The sequence below is a fragment of the Leucoraja erinacea genome, chromosome 5 (assembly GCF_028641065.1).
Source record: "Leucoraja erinacea ecotype New England chromosome 5, Leri_hhj_1, whole genome shotgun sequence".
In the NCBI taxonomy this organism is placed as follows: Eukaryota; Metazoa; Chordata; class Chondrichthyes; order Rajiformes; family Rajidae; genus Leucoraja; species Leucoraja erinaceus.
The window spans coordinates 46816519-46833794 of NC_073381.1; the positions used below are offsets into that span (position 1 = coordinate 46816519).

The following is a 17276-nucleotide window of genomic DNA, read 5'->3' on the forward strand; positions in this document are numbered from 1 at the left end:
CAATAATGAGAACTTTCCATGGTAATATTTAGGTAATCTAGATTACTATCTAAATGGCGTCAAGTTGGGAAAAGGGGAAGTACAACGGGATCTGGGGGTCCTTGTACATCAGTCTATGAAAGTAAGCATGCAGGTACAGCAGGCAGTGAAGAAAGCGAATGGCATGTTGGCCTTTATAACAAGAGGAATCGAATAAAGGAGCAAAGAGGTCCTTCTGCAGTTGTACAGAGCCCTAGTGAGACCACACCTGGTGTATTGTGTGCAGTTTTGATCCCGTAATTTGAGGAAGGACATTCTTGCTATTGAGGGAGTGCAGCGCAGGTTTACAAGGTTAATTCCGGGGATGGCGGGACTGTCATATGCTGAGAGAATGGAGCGGTTGGGCTAGTAGAAACATAGAAATTAGGTGCAGGAGTAGGCCATTCGGCCCTTCGAGCCTGCACCGCCATTCAATATGATCATGGCTGATCATCCAACTCAGTATCCCGTACCTGCCTTCTCTCCATACCCTCTGATCCCCTTAGCCACAAGGGCCACATCTAACTCCCTCTTAAATATAGCCAATGAACTGGCCTCAACTACCCTCTGTGGCAGAGAGTTCCAGAGATTCACCACTCTCTGTGTGAAAAAAGTTTTTCTCATCTCGGTTTTAAAGGATTTCCCCCTTATCCTTAAGCTGTGACCCCTTGTCCTGGACTTCCCCAACATCGGGAACAATCTTCCTGCATCTAGCCTGTCCAATCCCTTAAGAATTTTGTAAGTTTCTATAAGATCCCCTCTCAATCTCCTAAATTCTAGAGAGTATAAACCAAGTCTATCCAGTCTTTCTTCATAAGAAAGTCCTGACATCCCAGGAATCAGTCTGGTGATCCTTCTCTGCACTCCCTCTATGGCAATAATGTCCTTCCTCAGATTTGGAGACCAAAACTGTACGCAATACTCCAGGTGTGGTCTCACCAAGACCCTGTACAACTGCAGTAGAACCTCCCTGCTCCTATAGGTCACAGTTTAAGGATAAAGTGGGAAATCCTTTAGGACCGAGATGAGGAAAACTTTTTTCACACAGAGAGTGGTGAATCTCTGGAATTCTCTCCCGCAGAAGGTAGTTGAGGCCAGTTCATTGGCTATATTTAAGAGGGAGTTAGATATGGCCCTTGTGGCTAAAGGTATCGGGGGGTATGGAGAGAAGGGATACTGAGTTGGATGATCAGCCATGATCATATTTAGTGGCGGTGCAGGCTCGAAGGGCCGAATGGCCTACTCCTGCACCTATTTTCTATGTTTCTATACTCAAATCCTTTTGCTATGAAAGCTAACATACCATTCGCTTTCTTCACTGCCTGCTGCACCTGCATGCCTACTTTCAATGACTGGTGTACCATGACACCCAGGTCTCGCTGCATCTTCCCTTTTCCTAATCGGCCACCATTTAGATAATAATCTGCTTTCCTGTTTTTGCCACCAAAATGGATAACCTCACATTTATCCGCATTATACTGCATCTGCCAAACATTTGCCCACTCACCCAGCCTATCCAAGTCACCTTGCAGTCTCCTAGTATCCTCCTCACAGCTAACACTGCCCCCCAGCTTAGTGTCATCCACAAACTTGGAGATATTGCCTTCAATTCCCTCATCCAGATCATTAATATATATTGTAAATAGCTGGGGTCCCAGCACTGAGCCTTGCGGTACCCCACTAGTCACTGCCCGCCATTGTGAAAAGGACCCGTTTACTCCTACTCTTTGCTTCCTGTTTGCCAGCCAGTTCTCTACCCACATCAATACTGAACCCCCAATGCCGTGTGCTTTAAGTTTGTATACTAATCTCTTATGTGGGACCTTGTCGAAAGCCTTCTGGAAGTCCAGGTACACCACATCCACTGGTTCTCCCCTATCCACGCTACTAGTTACATCCTCGAAAGATTCTGTAAGATTCGTCAGACATGATTTACCTTTCGTAAATCCATGCTGACTTTGTCCAATGATTTCACCACTTTCCAAATGTGCTGCTATCCCATCTTTAATAACTGACTCTAGCAGTTTCCCCACTGGTCTGTAATTCCCCGTTTTCTCTCTCCCTCCCTTCTTAAAAAGTGGGCTTACGTTTGCTACCAGCCAATCCTGTTAAGGTCTTGGACACGCTAGAGGCAGGAAACATGTTCCCGATGTTGGGGGGGTCCAGAACCAGGGGCCACAGTTTAAGAATAAGGTGTAAGCCATTTAGAACGGAGACGAGGAAACACTTTTTCTCACAGAGAGTGGTGAGTCTGTGGAATTCTCTGCCTCAGAGGGCAGTGGAGGCAGGTTGTCTGGATGCTTTCAAGAGAGAGCTAGATAGGGCTCTTAAAAATAGCGGAGTCAAGGGATATGGGGAGAAGGCAGGAATGGGGTACTGATTGGGGATGATCAGCCATGATCACATTGAATGGCGGTGCTGGCTCGAAGGGCCAAATGGCCTACTCCTGCACTTATTGTCTATTGTCTAATAGCAAAGAAAAAAGTTATTTAAATTCTTATCACTGTTACCTTTCTGTATTTGGAGTTTTATAGTTCACAATCCTTATTATCATCTTAGATTCTTCATTTTAAACTGCCTACATCCACAGAGAAGCTTATCCAAAATAAATCTTGAAAATAAGTTCTTTATTTGTGAATGCAATTTCAAGAATTCCAATTTGGCATTTTATGCAAACTAATACAGTATTGTGCACATTTGACAACGGGTGTACAGTACTAAATGCAACATTTTATTTTAGCACGTCATGTTTATTCCTTACTTTCTATCAAATGTGATAGGTCAACCTAATAATCAAGTTTGTCATTTTTTGTTTTATGCACAAATTTATCCCGATTTGCAGCAGGTAAATCTGCTGATTAAATGATAGCAAGAAGCTTTCAAAGACAACCAAGCCATTGGCTATAAGAAGCTGTTGAAGTATTCCCCTTGTCTCATTTTGCCATTATGTTGACCTTTGAACCTGGAGATTATGGTTTCAAAGACCTCTGCCAGGACTTAAATTCAAAAAGGATGAATTTCTCCAGGGTCCCTCTTATTCCTCCATTACAATACCATTGTAATACTTCAGTGCAGCACTGAGACACAGAGGTTCCGTCTTCCTCCCCGGCATTCAAGAAGATGCAATAGTTGCAACAGCATGTAGAGCTGAAAAGGTTTTCCTATTACTAGCTGACACTGCTCCTTCAAAACAACATCAAAAGCAGATAATCAAAGCATTTATTTGCCCCTTGTGGAACCTTGCTATGAGCAATGGGTTAATATATTTACCCACATAACACAGTGATTGCATTTAATTGATTGCTAAATGCTTTCAAATGACTTGGTATGAATGCATGTTCTTTCTTCCTTCCACTGAGAATGAGACTCCCAAGATCCAAACATGGAATTAAATGTTTTACTTTACAAATACAAAATATTTGTGTTGATGTCAATTAATTTTATGTTCTTTGATGAGAAACAGTACCGAATATAGATTTCATGAAATATACAATTGTTGGATCTGACACACATAAATTAATTCTCTGCCTGAGCCAAGCATCAAAATTTAAAAGCCACAAAATGCTGGAGTAACTCAGTGCATCTTTGGAAAAAATGGATATGCGACCTTATTCAGACTGATTGTAGTAGGGAGAAAAACTGGAAGCGAAAATAAACAGGACAAATCAGGGCTGACAACAAATTACCTCAGGCAAGGAGGTTTCCTCAAAGGCCGATTGTTGGATAGAGACAGGCGTGAGCCCAAGAGGGATACATTGTTGCAAACTGTGAAGCTGGTTAATGGACCTTTAGTGGAGTGGGAGGGAAGTTAACTAAAATTGGATAATTCAATGTTCATACTGTTGGGTTGTAAACTACCCAAGTGATATATGACGTGCTGTTCCTCCAATGTCAGTGTGGCCTCACTCCGGCAATGGAGGAAGCTCAGGACAGAAAGGTCGGTATGGGAACAGGAAGGGGAATTTAAGTGGTTGGTAACCAGGAGGTCCAGTAGGCTATGTTTGGTGTTGCCAATGTACAGGAGCACATTTACAGCCTAACGCTATGAACATTAAACTCTCCAATTTTAGGTAACTTCTACAAACATATTTTTATTCCCCTGTCTCCCTACTACAATCAATATGAAGAAGGGTCCTGACACAAATATAATCTATCAATTTTTTCCAGAGACTTTGCACTGTCTCGCTGAGTTACTTCAGCATTTTATGTCTATCATTGGTATAAACCAACATCTACAGTTCATTTTTATTACATGAAAATTCAAAACACTAGACAATTGGCAGCGAAGAAAGATATTGATACATAGATACATGTATTTGCCTTCCCACAGAGCTAAAAAAGAATACAAAATCCAAACAAAATATTGCAGCAAAGCCAAAACTCCACTGTTTTAATTTAACATATTATTGCACAATTTTTTGTAGAATATTTCTAGAATAGTATTGGAGAAAACAATCTAGTCCATTGGATCTCTTCTGGTTATACAGGAAGGTGTCACCAGTCAAATAGAATGCTATGAAGTCATACAAAATTACATTGTGCAACATTAAAATTAGAATAATTATGTGATCTTTAAAAAATAATGATTGTCCAAAGGTATGAATGTTGATAATTTTCTGTTTTATAAGAAATATTTATATAACCTTGGAATTTTTGATTGAAAGTTATAATTATCCCAAGACGAACAATACACTTTGGATCTCAGTAAGTCCTGAAATGCCATTTGTATGGCTCTGTTAATACTTTGAGTGGATTTCTAAGGTGGGGAAGAGAATTCGGTCATGAGGGATACATCTAGACGTGCCTCTCTCAAGCGGCAAATGTTGAAGATGCAGGGAAGAGCAAATAGTGAAGGATTTGGGATTAGTGTAGGGATCATTCTCAGAAAGACCAGAAACCTCCTGAATATCCCAAAAAAAATTCTCACAAATTCACAATTTAATTGATCTTTGGCCTCTTGCAGTGGTGATACGAGTATATTATTTGGAACTCAGCTGAGACTTGTGCTCCTCCAATCAGGACTGACTGTCCAGACATATATATTACTGTTTATCTGAGAGAAGCTAGAGTCACAGGAAGTGTAACTATTTAGGGAGCATGATTAGCATATCATTTCTAAAGATACTAAAGATTTAGGTTGTACCTCAGCGACATCATTGGGTTTATTGCTTTCAAACGTATTTAGCAAATTGGGATATTTTTTATCTAAAGATAATTAATTCCAGGTACAGAACAAGAAAGGAAAGAAGTAATTTGGATGTGGAAGCGAATTGTCATTGATACATTTTAATGCAAATAAACCCCCCCTCCAAGTTTTTGGTTGCAGATATGTTTGAATGTTGTCAGAATAGCTAACATTTGAAGCTTTCTGATACTCAAGACTGTGTTTTTATACAACGATAGAAGTGAGCAGAGACTCTATAACTATGAAATGTTACTGGTTGGGTAGTTGAAAGCTGGTATGAGGATGTGGGAGATGCCAGTGTTGAAAAGAAAAGGACTGGCTTGACAGACGTGCCAATTGTTTCCATTAATTGGAACAATAGGGCTGCTTCTCCACGTCTGTGCTTGCTGAGTGCAATTGCTGTGCCTTTATCGGGTGTCCAGGACAGTTTCCAGTGGAAGTCAGAGGGTCATGGTGATGATGGGGCAAAGGCAAGAAAAATATCCTTAATATTCCTAAAAATGTTACCTAATCCATTGGGTGTTTTCTTGTAAATAAACTGAATATGGCCGGATCCTCCAGTTATTCTTATAGTACACTAATATTTTATATATGTGGAGGTTTAATAATTGGTTTAAACTTGTTTAACTGAATGTAACTATATTGATTAGAATTATTATCAGCCACTTTTCAGAATGCTTAAAAATCCAGATCATCCTCATTGAACTCATTGCAACTGGGTTTCTTTGATTGGTTCCTCATATAAACTTTATGCTCAGGATCTGTGGCTGAATTATGTCTTGTTTCTTTCTCATCTTCAGATACTTCAGCACTTGTACCAATGCTTTTTCTGTCTTCATCTGATGTGCTTCCTGGGTACATTTGGGATGATTTGTTTCCTGCACTATTTGAACTGCTGCTTGGAGCTTCTTTAGCACTCCCCTGAATATTATCAGCCGTGTTTTCTTCAGTGGAATCTTCTAGTGCTCCGTCTCCAGAGTGCTGTGGACAATTGATGACATTCCCATTTGTAGCTAATGCTCCATTCATGTCCAATACCTCTTTGTGGAAGTTTTTAATAACATCAGATTTTATGTGCTCCTCTGAAACATTGTTATCCAAATTTTGAACCTCATCCTCTCTAACATTATTCTCCACAGTCTCGCTTACATTGTTTTCGGACATTTTCGGACTATCAGAATTTGGTGATTCTAATTTGCTATCATTTCTTGTCTCTAGATCTGTATCATTGGATATTAAATCATCTTCTTCATTCTGCTCTTTGCATTTCATAGTTATAGTGCTGGCTTCTTCGTCATTATGTTCATTGTCACCTACTTTGCACTCAGCACACTGGGAATTTGCTTTGTCATTTTCATGCAGACTTTCATCTTTATAAACCAGATCACCTTGATCTTCATTGGTCTTTTGGCCATCAATTGATTTTATTTTTGCTAATTCTCCAACTTCACTTTTATTTTCTTGATCATCATTGTATATATCTACTTCTTTAATATCCCCTAAATTCTGACCGACTTCATTGTTAATATGATCAGATTCCAACGCTTCATTCTCATTACAACCACTTTTCTTAATTTCCTTGTTCAATAATTCCTCGGCCCCATCTGTGCTAATCTGTTTTGTTTTTTGCTCATTAGGTCTATTCATTTTCATTCTAAGGATTTCTTTCAAATCAAAGTTTTTGACCGAAGTTTTGGTTTGCTTTTGATTTGCTGCAAGGTTTGGAGCCTTGTATTTACCTGTGCTGTAATCACAAGGACATAATTTTTCAAGCTGATCTTGAGCGTCAACTTTGTCACCTCCCTTCAGATGGGAACTCAGATTCTCATCACATGCCAGAGATGAAAAATCATTTGCGCTGCACTCATGATCAGATTCTTTAGAAGATGGAGAAAATGTTTCCATTTTATACATGGCTTTTAGCCGTCTCCGTCTCTGTTCTGTTTGTCCGGATGACTCGCATCTCTGTGCTTCCTGTGGAGGTGACGGCTTCTTCTTACCTGCCCTACCTTGGACTTTTCTAAACTCTCTTTCAATGCTTCCTTGGATTCTTCGACTGACGTCATCTCTTAATTCCTCAATCATCTGATTTAATCGTCCATCGGGTTCTAAATTCCATCTAATTATAAAATCATTCATTGCGTCCACATAATGTGTAATAAATTGCTTTTCCAGTTTCATCAGCAGTTTGAGTAACCAAACTGGATCAGGATCAGCTAATTTCCTTTCTATTGGCACAGCCTTTTCCTTAGCCATGACCTCTTGTGCTGTATTAGCACTTGCTATTTCCTCTGATACTTTTATTCCATTGATATTATCAAATGATTTTGTTGTTTCGTCAATTTCTTCAAGCTTGCTTGTACTGACTCCCTCATTATGATCGTTTGCCTTGTTATGATGAACTATGTCTTCCATATCAATGCTGTTCTTAGCAGATGGCCTCATTCCTTCTGCTCCTGGAGCATGTTGTTCCTGTAAGTTCTGAGTTGCGTCCAGCGTGCCATTCTCTATGTTGTCTGCATTTTTGACAAAATGCTCATCATTACTTTGCTCCTCACTGTTCCACCGGACATGGCAAGCTATGTCTTGGGTAACTGAACTGGATGAGGTAATATCTGACTGAGATAATTTTGAGTTTCTTGAAACAGACCATTTTTCAAAGTTATTACTATCTTTTGACTTGTGCTCTGCATTTCTGCAGCTTCTTACCTTTGCCTTCCTCTGTGAAGCATTAGTCACTGCAGACTCTATGGACGATATTGAGTTTTTTTCATATTTCTCATCTTGTTCAGTATATATTTTAGAGCACTCTTCAAATGAGTTTGTTATTAAAGAAGGTTGGTTTTGCTTTGATATCTCATCTGTCTTGCTGGTACAGGTTTTTGCTGTTAAGTCACATTTGTTTCTCTCTGCTGCTGGAGAGACATCCTTTCCCCCACTCACACTACCATCTCCTGAACCTGCAGATCCACTGTTGACATCCACTCCAGAAGAGGAGACCGGCGTTATGTTATCATCAGCTGAATTATGGCCTTTAGAAGTTTTGGAATTTTTAACAACACTTTGGGAGAGCTCTCCTTCGCCTTCCTTAGCAATGTCAGTGTACCAGAGTGACTTTAGAATACTTAAAAGCTCTTTCTGTGCAGAATTCTCAACATTGTTGAACTTGCTCGCAGAATCAGAAGATTCTTTATCAAAAAACTGCAGACTGGCAAGACATGTCAACAGGGCCTTGGCTAAATGGCTTAGGTTTCTCTCATGTGCAATATTTAAATCGGGCACACTATTTGACCTGTCCATTTTTATTCTCTGCCTAGAAGAAAGAAAAACCTTTATAACCTCAACAGGGGAATGCACGTTGCTTGGTAAAATGTCATCTCGTAGACTTTGCTTCATTGTGGAACAGCAAGAACTAATTGGCTTAGATTGCAGTATATCTACCGCTTTGACATTAGGCTGGGCTGAAATTTCATCTTCTGCTTTTGAACTATTGCTGCATTCCAATGTTTCCAACTCAAAATTGTTTTGCTCTTTAAATTCAAGATTGGTTGCAGTAGATTCCACTTCATGTGGTTTCTCTTCAAATGTTTTTGTACACTCTTCAGTTTTTTCTCCTTCTGTCACATCTGCTGCTGATTTTTCACACTTACCTTGGAACTCCTCAGTGCTGTCATATTTGATGAGCATGTTCTCTGATGGAATATTCTTCAGCCATTCATGAACAGCCTCTTCAAGAGATGGATTTGGCAATACACCGGGTATAAGATCATTCTTTCCACATGCAACTGTAACAGGATGATTAGATTGTTTATTTTTATTTTGTTTTACATTATTGTTATGCTTATTTATTTCTTTGCTACTGACTTTTTCACTCTTCTTGTCATTATTACTTTTAATGCTGTTTTCTTTCTGAGATTTTTCACTGGTGCTTCCTTCAATTAAATTCGATTCAGCTCCTGGTGTGGGTGGCTTAGATGCAGAAAGTGTTTTATCTGTTACTTTATTATGAGTCAAGCTCCTTTTAGATTTCTGACCTGGTTCTGTGTGTGAACGTGGAGTCCTTTTACCACCACCCTTTCCTCTTCGCTCCAAAGACTGAGGCATGCTCTGAACAGAAACATTTTCTGCCACTGTGTTTATTTCAATTGCTGCTTTTTCATTTGTCTTACAAGACAAAAGATCTACCTTTGCTATAGTTGGAGATATTGAAATATCATTGTTTTCTGGTTTGCTTTCAACTTGCTGCATTTCTTGACTTTCATCAGCCTTGACACCAGATGCTTTAGAAATACCACTACAAATCCTACTAGCTGTTTGGCTTCTTACTTGCTCCATTCCTATACTGACTTCATTTTGTAACTCCGATGTTGAAGAGAGTGTTTTATCCTCATTGCTTGTTTTTCCATTTTCAGCAGCTTTTAGATTTGGTTCAGAATTGTCAGGTACACATGTGGAAGAACTCCCATCTTCTTCTGAAATGGCCATTTCACTTCCACTTAAGCTGTCAGAAAGGCTATCATTTAACAATTCAGAGGATATTCGACTTTTGTTATTGAAATTTGTCACAATATGTTTTGCACATTGGCTTGCTGCTGATTGTTCATAATGGGTGGAAGTAGCTGACTGAGATTTTAGTTTCACTCTATTTTTTCCATTTAAGTCTGAACATGAAACATTATCATCTTTACCGTCAGTCAATGATCCTAAGGAGTTAGTTGAACGAGAAGGAATTGAATCATCTTCTGCCTGCTTATTTGTTGATTGTTTTTTGTTCTTTTTGGAAGATGCGTCAGTTGTGTTGCTTATTGGTCTTCCATAAATATCATAATTTTTGCCATGGATTTTAGGAGTACAATGTCTTTCCAATTCATTTAAATCTATCTTAATATGACTACCAGTTTTGGATTTTGCTGAAGATAATGAAATGTTATTTGCCGGTCTATTGTCCTCATATATTCCCTGAGCTGACATTTTATCACTGTGAATGGAGCAACTGGATTCAAGTGAATATGCTTTGCCTTCATCAGTACCCCCAGTATCACTTGTGTCATTTATTTTACCAGTAATTTGGGTAGGAGAGTTTGATTTAATGCTTGAGTGCAATTGGTTCAATGCAGCTGATTCTTTCCAATCATTAGTTGAACATTTTGACCCATTTGCAGAACCATTTTGAGATCTTGCTTTGGAATCATCCTCCAGTTTAATTTGTTTCTTGCATTTTGCACAATGACGAGATGCAATAATGTTACTTGCTTGTTCATCATCAGTTGCTTTAATGTTGGCATCTTTTAAATCAACTTTTGAATCTGTAAAACCGGTGTACGAAGCAGCAAGCCTGTCATTTTCTGCCATGTCTGTTAATTTTACTGCAACCTTTCCCTTTGAGGAACCGATGGAATTGCATTTGGAAACGCAGGAAAGATTTCCATCTTGTAGGTTTTGATGACTGTTGTTTGAAGAGCCATGTGATGAAAATTGATAAGCAATGGCACTTTGACTCCTAGAAAAAGATGTTTTACTCTCATGATATCCTACACTTTTAGAACTAGATGTATAGCCACCACTTTGGCTACTACAGTGACTCGGGGAACAATATTCTGCTCCCTCATCCCTATTTTCCACAGACTCTGAATGGCTTTTTATCTGATGTACAAAATGTGTATATTCTTCACTTGATGCTGTTTGCATGCTTTCAACAGATTCGCTTTTGTACGTTACACGTCGGCATGGTAATGTGCTTGAATGAGAAGAGCGAGTGTATTTGCCATTTCTGGAGTTCACTTCTGTAATATTATCAGCATACAATGGATTTTTCCAAATATCGTACCCTTGACAACACTTGCAGCAGTTCTCACAGCAGAGTTCTTCAGCTTCTGCTCCATCGAGTTTTGAAACACAGGTGTCATCACCATTGGCTGGATAAAATGATTCATCAAAACTATTACTTTGATCAGCCTGTTCCGTGGCAAGGTCTTCCACTGAACACAAACGTTCATTCATGGATTTCTCGGCCAAACTGGATCTCTTGATCTGTGTGGACCATTGAAGTGTCTCACGATTAAGCAAACGAAATCGAACCTTCATTTCCACGGAAAGGCTGCCATCCTTGTTCACTTTAACTCTTTTCTCAATATTGTCATCTTTCATAGAATCAATAAGTTCGGAATTATTCTCACGTGGGTGATCCACAAATGAAGTTTGCCCATTGTTGTTTGAGGACATATTGAAGGTATTAGGATATAACTTGTCTGATGATAATGAAAATCTGGATGACCGAGATGATGTTCTGGGATGAATTATGCTTTTCTTAGTTTCTAGTCCAAAGTTATCTGTCAAATACAGAATAGTATTTCATGAAAATATTCAACAATACCTTAGAGGAAAGATATTTGTCATACAGAATTTGGAGTAAAGAAGAGAAAAATAAACTAGAGAAAGATTAAATTGTATTTAATTTGGAAGCAACTTTGTCATTATTAGCTTTTATAAAAGATAAATATTTCAAAGTAGAATAATTTATGATGTAAACTCAAGCAAGGATAAACACAGCAGATAATATGCTTAAAATTTTAAAAAGCAATCTACATTATCTATATATCTATACATAACTAAAACTCTGATTTTGTGCTCTTCTGGTTTGCGCGGTCTTTCTATTTGCGCAAAAACGGTACGTGATAGCGCTATGATTTTTTTACCAGCTCACTCGCCGTTCTCCTGTGCTGCGAGTGCACCAAGTTTTGTTCCGATCGGTGGTCTATTGCAAACGTTAGCGAGGTTTAAAAATCTTTGTGCGCAGATCGATCTCCTCTCCTGCCAGTCAGCGCGGCGCGGATTGGTCTCTTCTCCTGTCACTCCGTGGGACGGTTCACCCATTTCCTGCACCATCGCGTTTGTACAGGAGCTGAGGGAGGCCGGCAGAAGTCTCCAACCGGACACAATTTTCGGAGAGGGACCGGAAGCGGCCCGGCCCAGGCGGGAGATGGCGCCAAACAGAAAGTGGAGAATCTGATCCCGGGGGAAGAAAGCCCCTTCCCCTCTGGCCCCATCGCTGGCTCCTGCCCCCTCTCCCGCGACACCTCCCTCTCCCCCATGGCTCTTCACCCATCTTTTCTCTGAACGCTTCCACCCCCACCCCCGCCCACATGGCCGTAGCTGCTGATGTTTCCAGGCCGATCTGAGGCCTGGCTCTAAGGGGGCCAACGGCTGATGCTCCTCCGGGACACGCAAGCAGGGAAAGGAGTGACAACTTTGAGATCCTGGGATGGGGGAGGGGGAGAGGGGATAGAGGGAGAGGAGGGTAAGGAGGGGAGAGGAGTTATGGAGGGAGGGATGGAGTGACTGAGGGTAGGGGAAAGGAGAGGTGAGGGAGGGATTGGAGGAGAGTAGGAGAAGAGGGAGGAGGTGATGAGGAAGAGTGGGGGAAGAGGGGGAATAGAGGGAGAGGAAGGGGTGAGTAGAGGAGGGGGGTGGGGAGCTAGGGAGTGTGGAATAGAGGGAGCGGAGGGCAGTGGGGGAGGCGAGGAGGGATAGTGGGGGGGAAGGTGACAAGTGGGGGAGGTGGGGGGATAGACTCTCCTCCCCCTCCCCACTCTCTCTCCCCATCTCCCCCTCCCACTCTCTCCCCATCTCCCCCTCCCTCTCCCCACTTTCTCCCCATCTCCCTCTCCCCTCCTCACCCACCCATCCTCTCCTCCTCCCATCCACCCCCCTCTCCCTCTGTCTCTTGCCCTGTCTTTGCTCCTCTATCTCTGTCGCCCCCACCTCTCTAGACGCACCTGCGAGTTGGGGGTTATGCATCAGTGGATAGGGTGGTTATGGGGTAAAAGGAGCAAATTAATATAATATCAAGGGGAGTAGTTAGCATGTGTGCGGGGTGGTAGTTAGTGTGTGTGACGCCACATGCCCCCCCCCCCCCCCCCCCCCCCCGCAACCGCACATTGGGGGAACAGACCCACGGGTCTGCACTTGGTCTAGTATAGTACTGAAACACTCATCTGTTTGTTTTCTGTGTGTGTGTGTGTGTGTGTGTGTGTGTGTGTGTGTGTGTGTGTGTGTGTGTGTGTGTGTGTGTGTGTGTGTGTGTGTGTGTGTGTGTGTGTGTGTGTGTGTGTGTGTGTGTGTGTGTGTGTGTGTGTGTGTGTGTGTGCGTGTGTGTGTGTGTGTGTGTGTGTGCATGCCTGGCCATGTGATCCCAGAACTACGCCAAAATGGTACACGATAGCGCTACAATTTCTGGACCACCTTACTCACAATTGTCCTGTGGACTGGTGTATCTAGTTTCGTTCAGACTGATGTTATATTTTCCAAGTTATTCACATTTTTAACTTTACAAAACCACACTTTGAGAAAAATGACGAGATTTCAGTGGCAGTTCCAGCTATGACGTTACAATGGGATTGTAACCCTGCCTGCTACAATGTTGCAAATCCCAGGACACTGCGCCCTGGCAGCAAGTGGCAGCTAGTGCAATTGGATTTGTTTTTAATTTTAAAAGAGGGAATGTGAATAAGGGGAAATGAGCCTCCCCTGCGCAGTTGGGGGCTATGGGTGAGTGGTGGAATATTACGTTGGGGGAACAGGTTGTGTTGGGGGAACAGGTTGTGTTGGGGGAGTGGGTGAGTGGTGAAATATTGCGTTGGGGGACCAGGCATCCCGTGGGGGCTATTGGTGTGTGGTCGAATATTGTATTAGGGGAACAGGTTGCGTTGGGGGACCATGCCATCCATGTGACAGGGACCCAATGGGTCCCACTTGGTATTGTATATATTTTACTAAAACTCTCATCTTGTTTGTTTGTATATATGTGTGTGTGTTCCCGAACTCCGCAAAAACAGTACACGATAGCGCTACAATTTTAGGCCCACATTACTCACCATTATCCTGTGATGCGCATTAGCCAAGTTTCATTCAGATCAATGTTATATTTTTCAAGTTATTGACACTTTTAACTTAAATTAACACAACAGTGCTCCCACTTGTCGGCCGCGCCTGCGCAGTTGGGGGAGGCTCATTAGCCACGTCGCAATTGAGATTGGCGTCGATGTGGCAGTGACACCAAATGACCCCGTCACCCCGCATGTGCGCAGTGGGCCCGGTATCCGCACGTGCGCAGTTGGGGCCTTTGCTGATTTTCAGATCGCTGTTTTTTTTTCGGCATGTACTTGCCTGGCCTCACTACAGGGACCAATGGCTCCACAGGTAAGTTTTGTTCTATTTTACAAACAGCTCCATGGGTCCTCTATTCACTTTATTAACTTTAATGTAATTTCTGCGGTCAACGTCACAACTTTGAACGCGGCAGTCGTGCCTGTGCTGTGCGAGTCCGTCAGCTGCTCATGCGCAGTTTGGTGGAATATTGCCTTGGGGAATGAGACCTAGTAACTATTAAGATGAACTTAATGCTGACAAAGAACAAGTTACATCTGTTAACATGGCATTTTGTAAAAATAAATAGGTGAATTAATTAAAACATGCATATTAGGATGAATTTACATTTCTTAGCAATCTTGAAAGAGCTTTGCATTGTTGTCTATAATATATTTGAGTATTTCACAATAAATGTAAATAGGTATTTAAAAACCTTGCAAGTGTTTACAATGCGATAGATTTTGAGCGCAATAATGTTCTTTCAATCTCGGACATCTTTTTGTTTTCATTGTGTTTAGGTCTACTTTAAGGAACATTGAGATTCCAAACTCCCATCTGAAATTACTTTCTTCAGTAAAGACTATTTTAACACTTGAACAATAAATTACTAACAGGCTAACTCAAATCAGGTTTGAGTTTCCTTGCTGTTACCACTGAAAAACAAAATCAAACTTCCATTACTGTATCATCAAATTCACTTAATTCCTAGTAGCTAATAATTTGATAAATTTCACATTGTTTATGTACTCTGATTTATTTTATGTTCTATGTTTTTCTGAGAATTATAGAAACATCATGTAAGAAATGTGTTTAATCACAAGGAATATTGGGTAGGCTTTCTTTATTCTCACTGGAGACTGGCAGGTGTACATGATTACCAGGGAAATAGGTAATCTGAGTCTTTTCCCCAGGGCACAGGCTCTGAGAGATAAATCATTCACAAATAGGATTATCTGGAACAAGCTGTCAAAGGAGGTGGAAGAGACTGATACTGTACCATTTTTGTGGAAGGCATTTGTGCAGGTGCATGGATAGGAAAGACAGAGGGATATGGGCCTAATGCAGGGAAATTGATTGGCATAAATATGCATGGATGTGGTGGGTCTTTGGAACCTATTTCTATGCTGTACCATTCTATGACCACATCAGCCTGAATCAAGTTTGTAACAAGGCAACATTTTCAGTCCAATTCCCAGCTCGTTCTACATTGTTGTGCAATCTTGTCTGCAGCAAATGTCCATCCAATTGTCCTTTAAAAGCGATGATTGAATATGTTTCCACCAATGTTACAGGTACTTAATTTCTATGACAATTCTTTGCCCGAGAAAGATTTTCATCATTTCATCCTGGTTCTTTGGCAAACAATGAATCAATGTGATCTGGACCTACACCTTCTACCAATCATAATCTTCTCTTTTGTTCAACTTGTCTGGAATCAGATTCGTTTTTCACCTTTTCTGTTCCAAGGAAAATAATCCTAGGTTCTCAAGTCCAGCCAAATTACCAAAGTCCTTTAACCCATAGACCATTCCCCAAATCATTTTGCAATGTCTCTGATAAACTAAATAGTGGGGGGGAGGGATTGACAAATTGGGACAATAAGGAGTTGAAGAGGAAGTTAGTGCAGGAAAAGTTAGAAAAGACTCTCAAATTTATGGGAAGGAAAGTTCGAGAAGGGATAAGAGAGTAAGGTCAGGGCCAATTGCGAGCGGTGTGAGAGGGGAGGTGCATACCAAGGTCAAAGTGATGTATATGAATGCACGGCGTATAAGAAATAAAGTGGACGAGCTTGAGGCTCAGTTAGAAATTGGCAAGTATGATGTTGTGGGAATTACAGAGACATGGCTGCAAGAGGGCCAGGGCTGGGAACTGAATATTCAAGGTTATACCTACAATCAAAAAGACAGACAGGTGGGCAAAGGGGGTGGGGTAGCTCTGTTGGTGAGGAATGAAATTCAGCCCCTTGCAAGGGGTGACATTGAAACAGGAGATGTGGAGTCCGCATGGATAGAACTAAGGTATTGTAAGGGTAAAAAGACCCTAATGGGACTTATCTACAGCCCCCAAACTGTAGCCTGGATATAGGGTGCAAGTTGAATGAGGGGTTAAAATGGGCATGTAGCGAAGGCAATTTTTATGGGACATTTCAACATGGAGGTAGAATGGGAAAATCAGGTTGGTACTGGACCCCAAGAAAGTGAGTTTGTGGAGTGCCTCCGTGATGGATTCTTAGAGCAGCTTGTATTGGAGCCTACCAGGGAGAAGGCAATTCTGGATTTAGTGTTATGCAATGAGCCGTATTTGATAAAGGAACTTGAAGTTAAGGAGCCATTAGGAGGTAGTGACCATAATATGGTCAAGTTTAATCTACAATTGGAGAGGGAGAAGGGTAAATTGTGGTGTCAGTGTTACAGTTGAATAAAGGGGACTATGGGGCCATGAGGGAGGAGCTGGCCAAAGTTGACTGGAAAGATACCCTAGCAGGGATGACAGTGGAACAACAATGGCAGGTATTTCTGGGAATAATACGGAAGGTGCAGGATCACTTCATTCCAAAGAGGAAGAAAGATTCCAACTGGAGTAAGGGGCGACCGTGGCTGACAAAGGACGTCACGGACAGTATAAAAATAAGAAAAGAAGTACAACGTAGCAAAGATGAGCGGGAAGCAAGAGGATTGGGTAATGTTTAAAGAGCAACAGAAGATAACCAAAAAGGCAATATGGGAAGAAAAGATGAGGTACGAAGGTAAGCTAGCCAAGAATATAAAGGAGGATAGTAAAAGCTTCTTTACGTATGTGAAGAGGAAAAAATTAGTTAAGACCAAAGCTGGACCCTTGAAGACAGAAAAAGATGAATTTATTATGGGAACCAAGGAAATGGCAGATGAGTTGAACAGGTACTTTGGATCTGTCTTCTCTAAGGAGG

The 17276-nt window shown here is 41.2% G+C and overlaps 1 protein-coding gene across 1 annotated transcript in view; it reads right to left on the reverse strand.

Annotated features, from left to right (window-relative positions):
• Positions 1-2130: 2130 nt before the first annotated feature.
• The window catches only part of LOC129697193 (retinitis pigmentosa 1-like 1 protein), a 33907-nt gene continuing 18761 nt past the window's right edge, over positions 2131-17276 (reverse strand). Inside the window, exon 4 of the mRNA XM_055635515.1 lies at positions 2131-11532. Coding sequence (XP_055491490.1) covers positions 5882-11532 — 5651 coding nt within the window. The 3' untranslated portion in view covers positions 2131-5881. The remainder of the gene's footprint in view (positions 11533-17276) is intronic.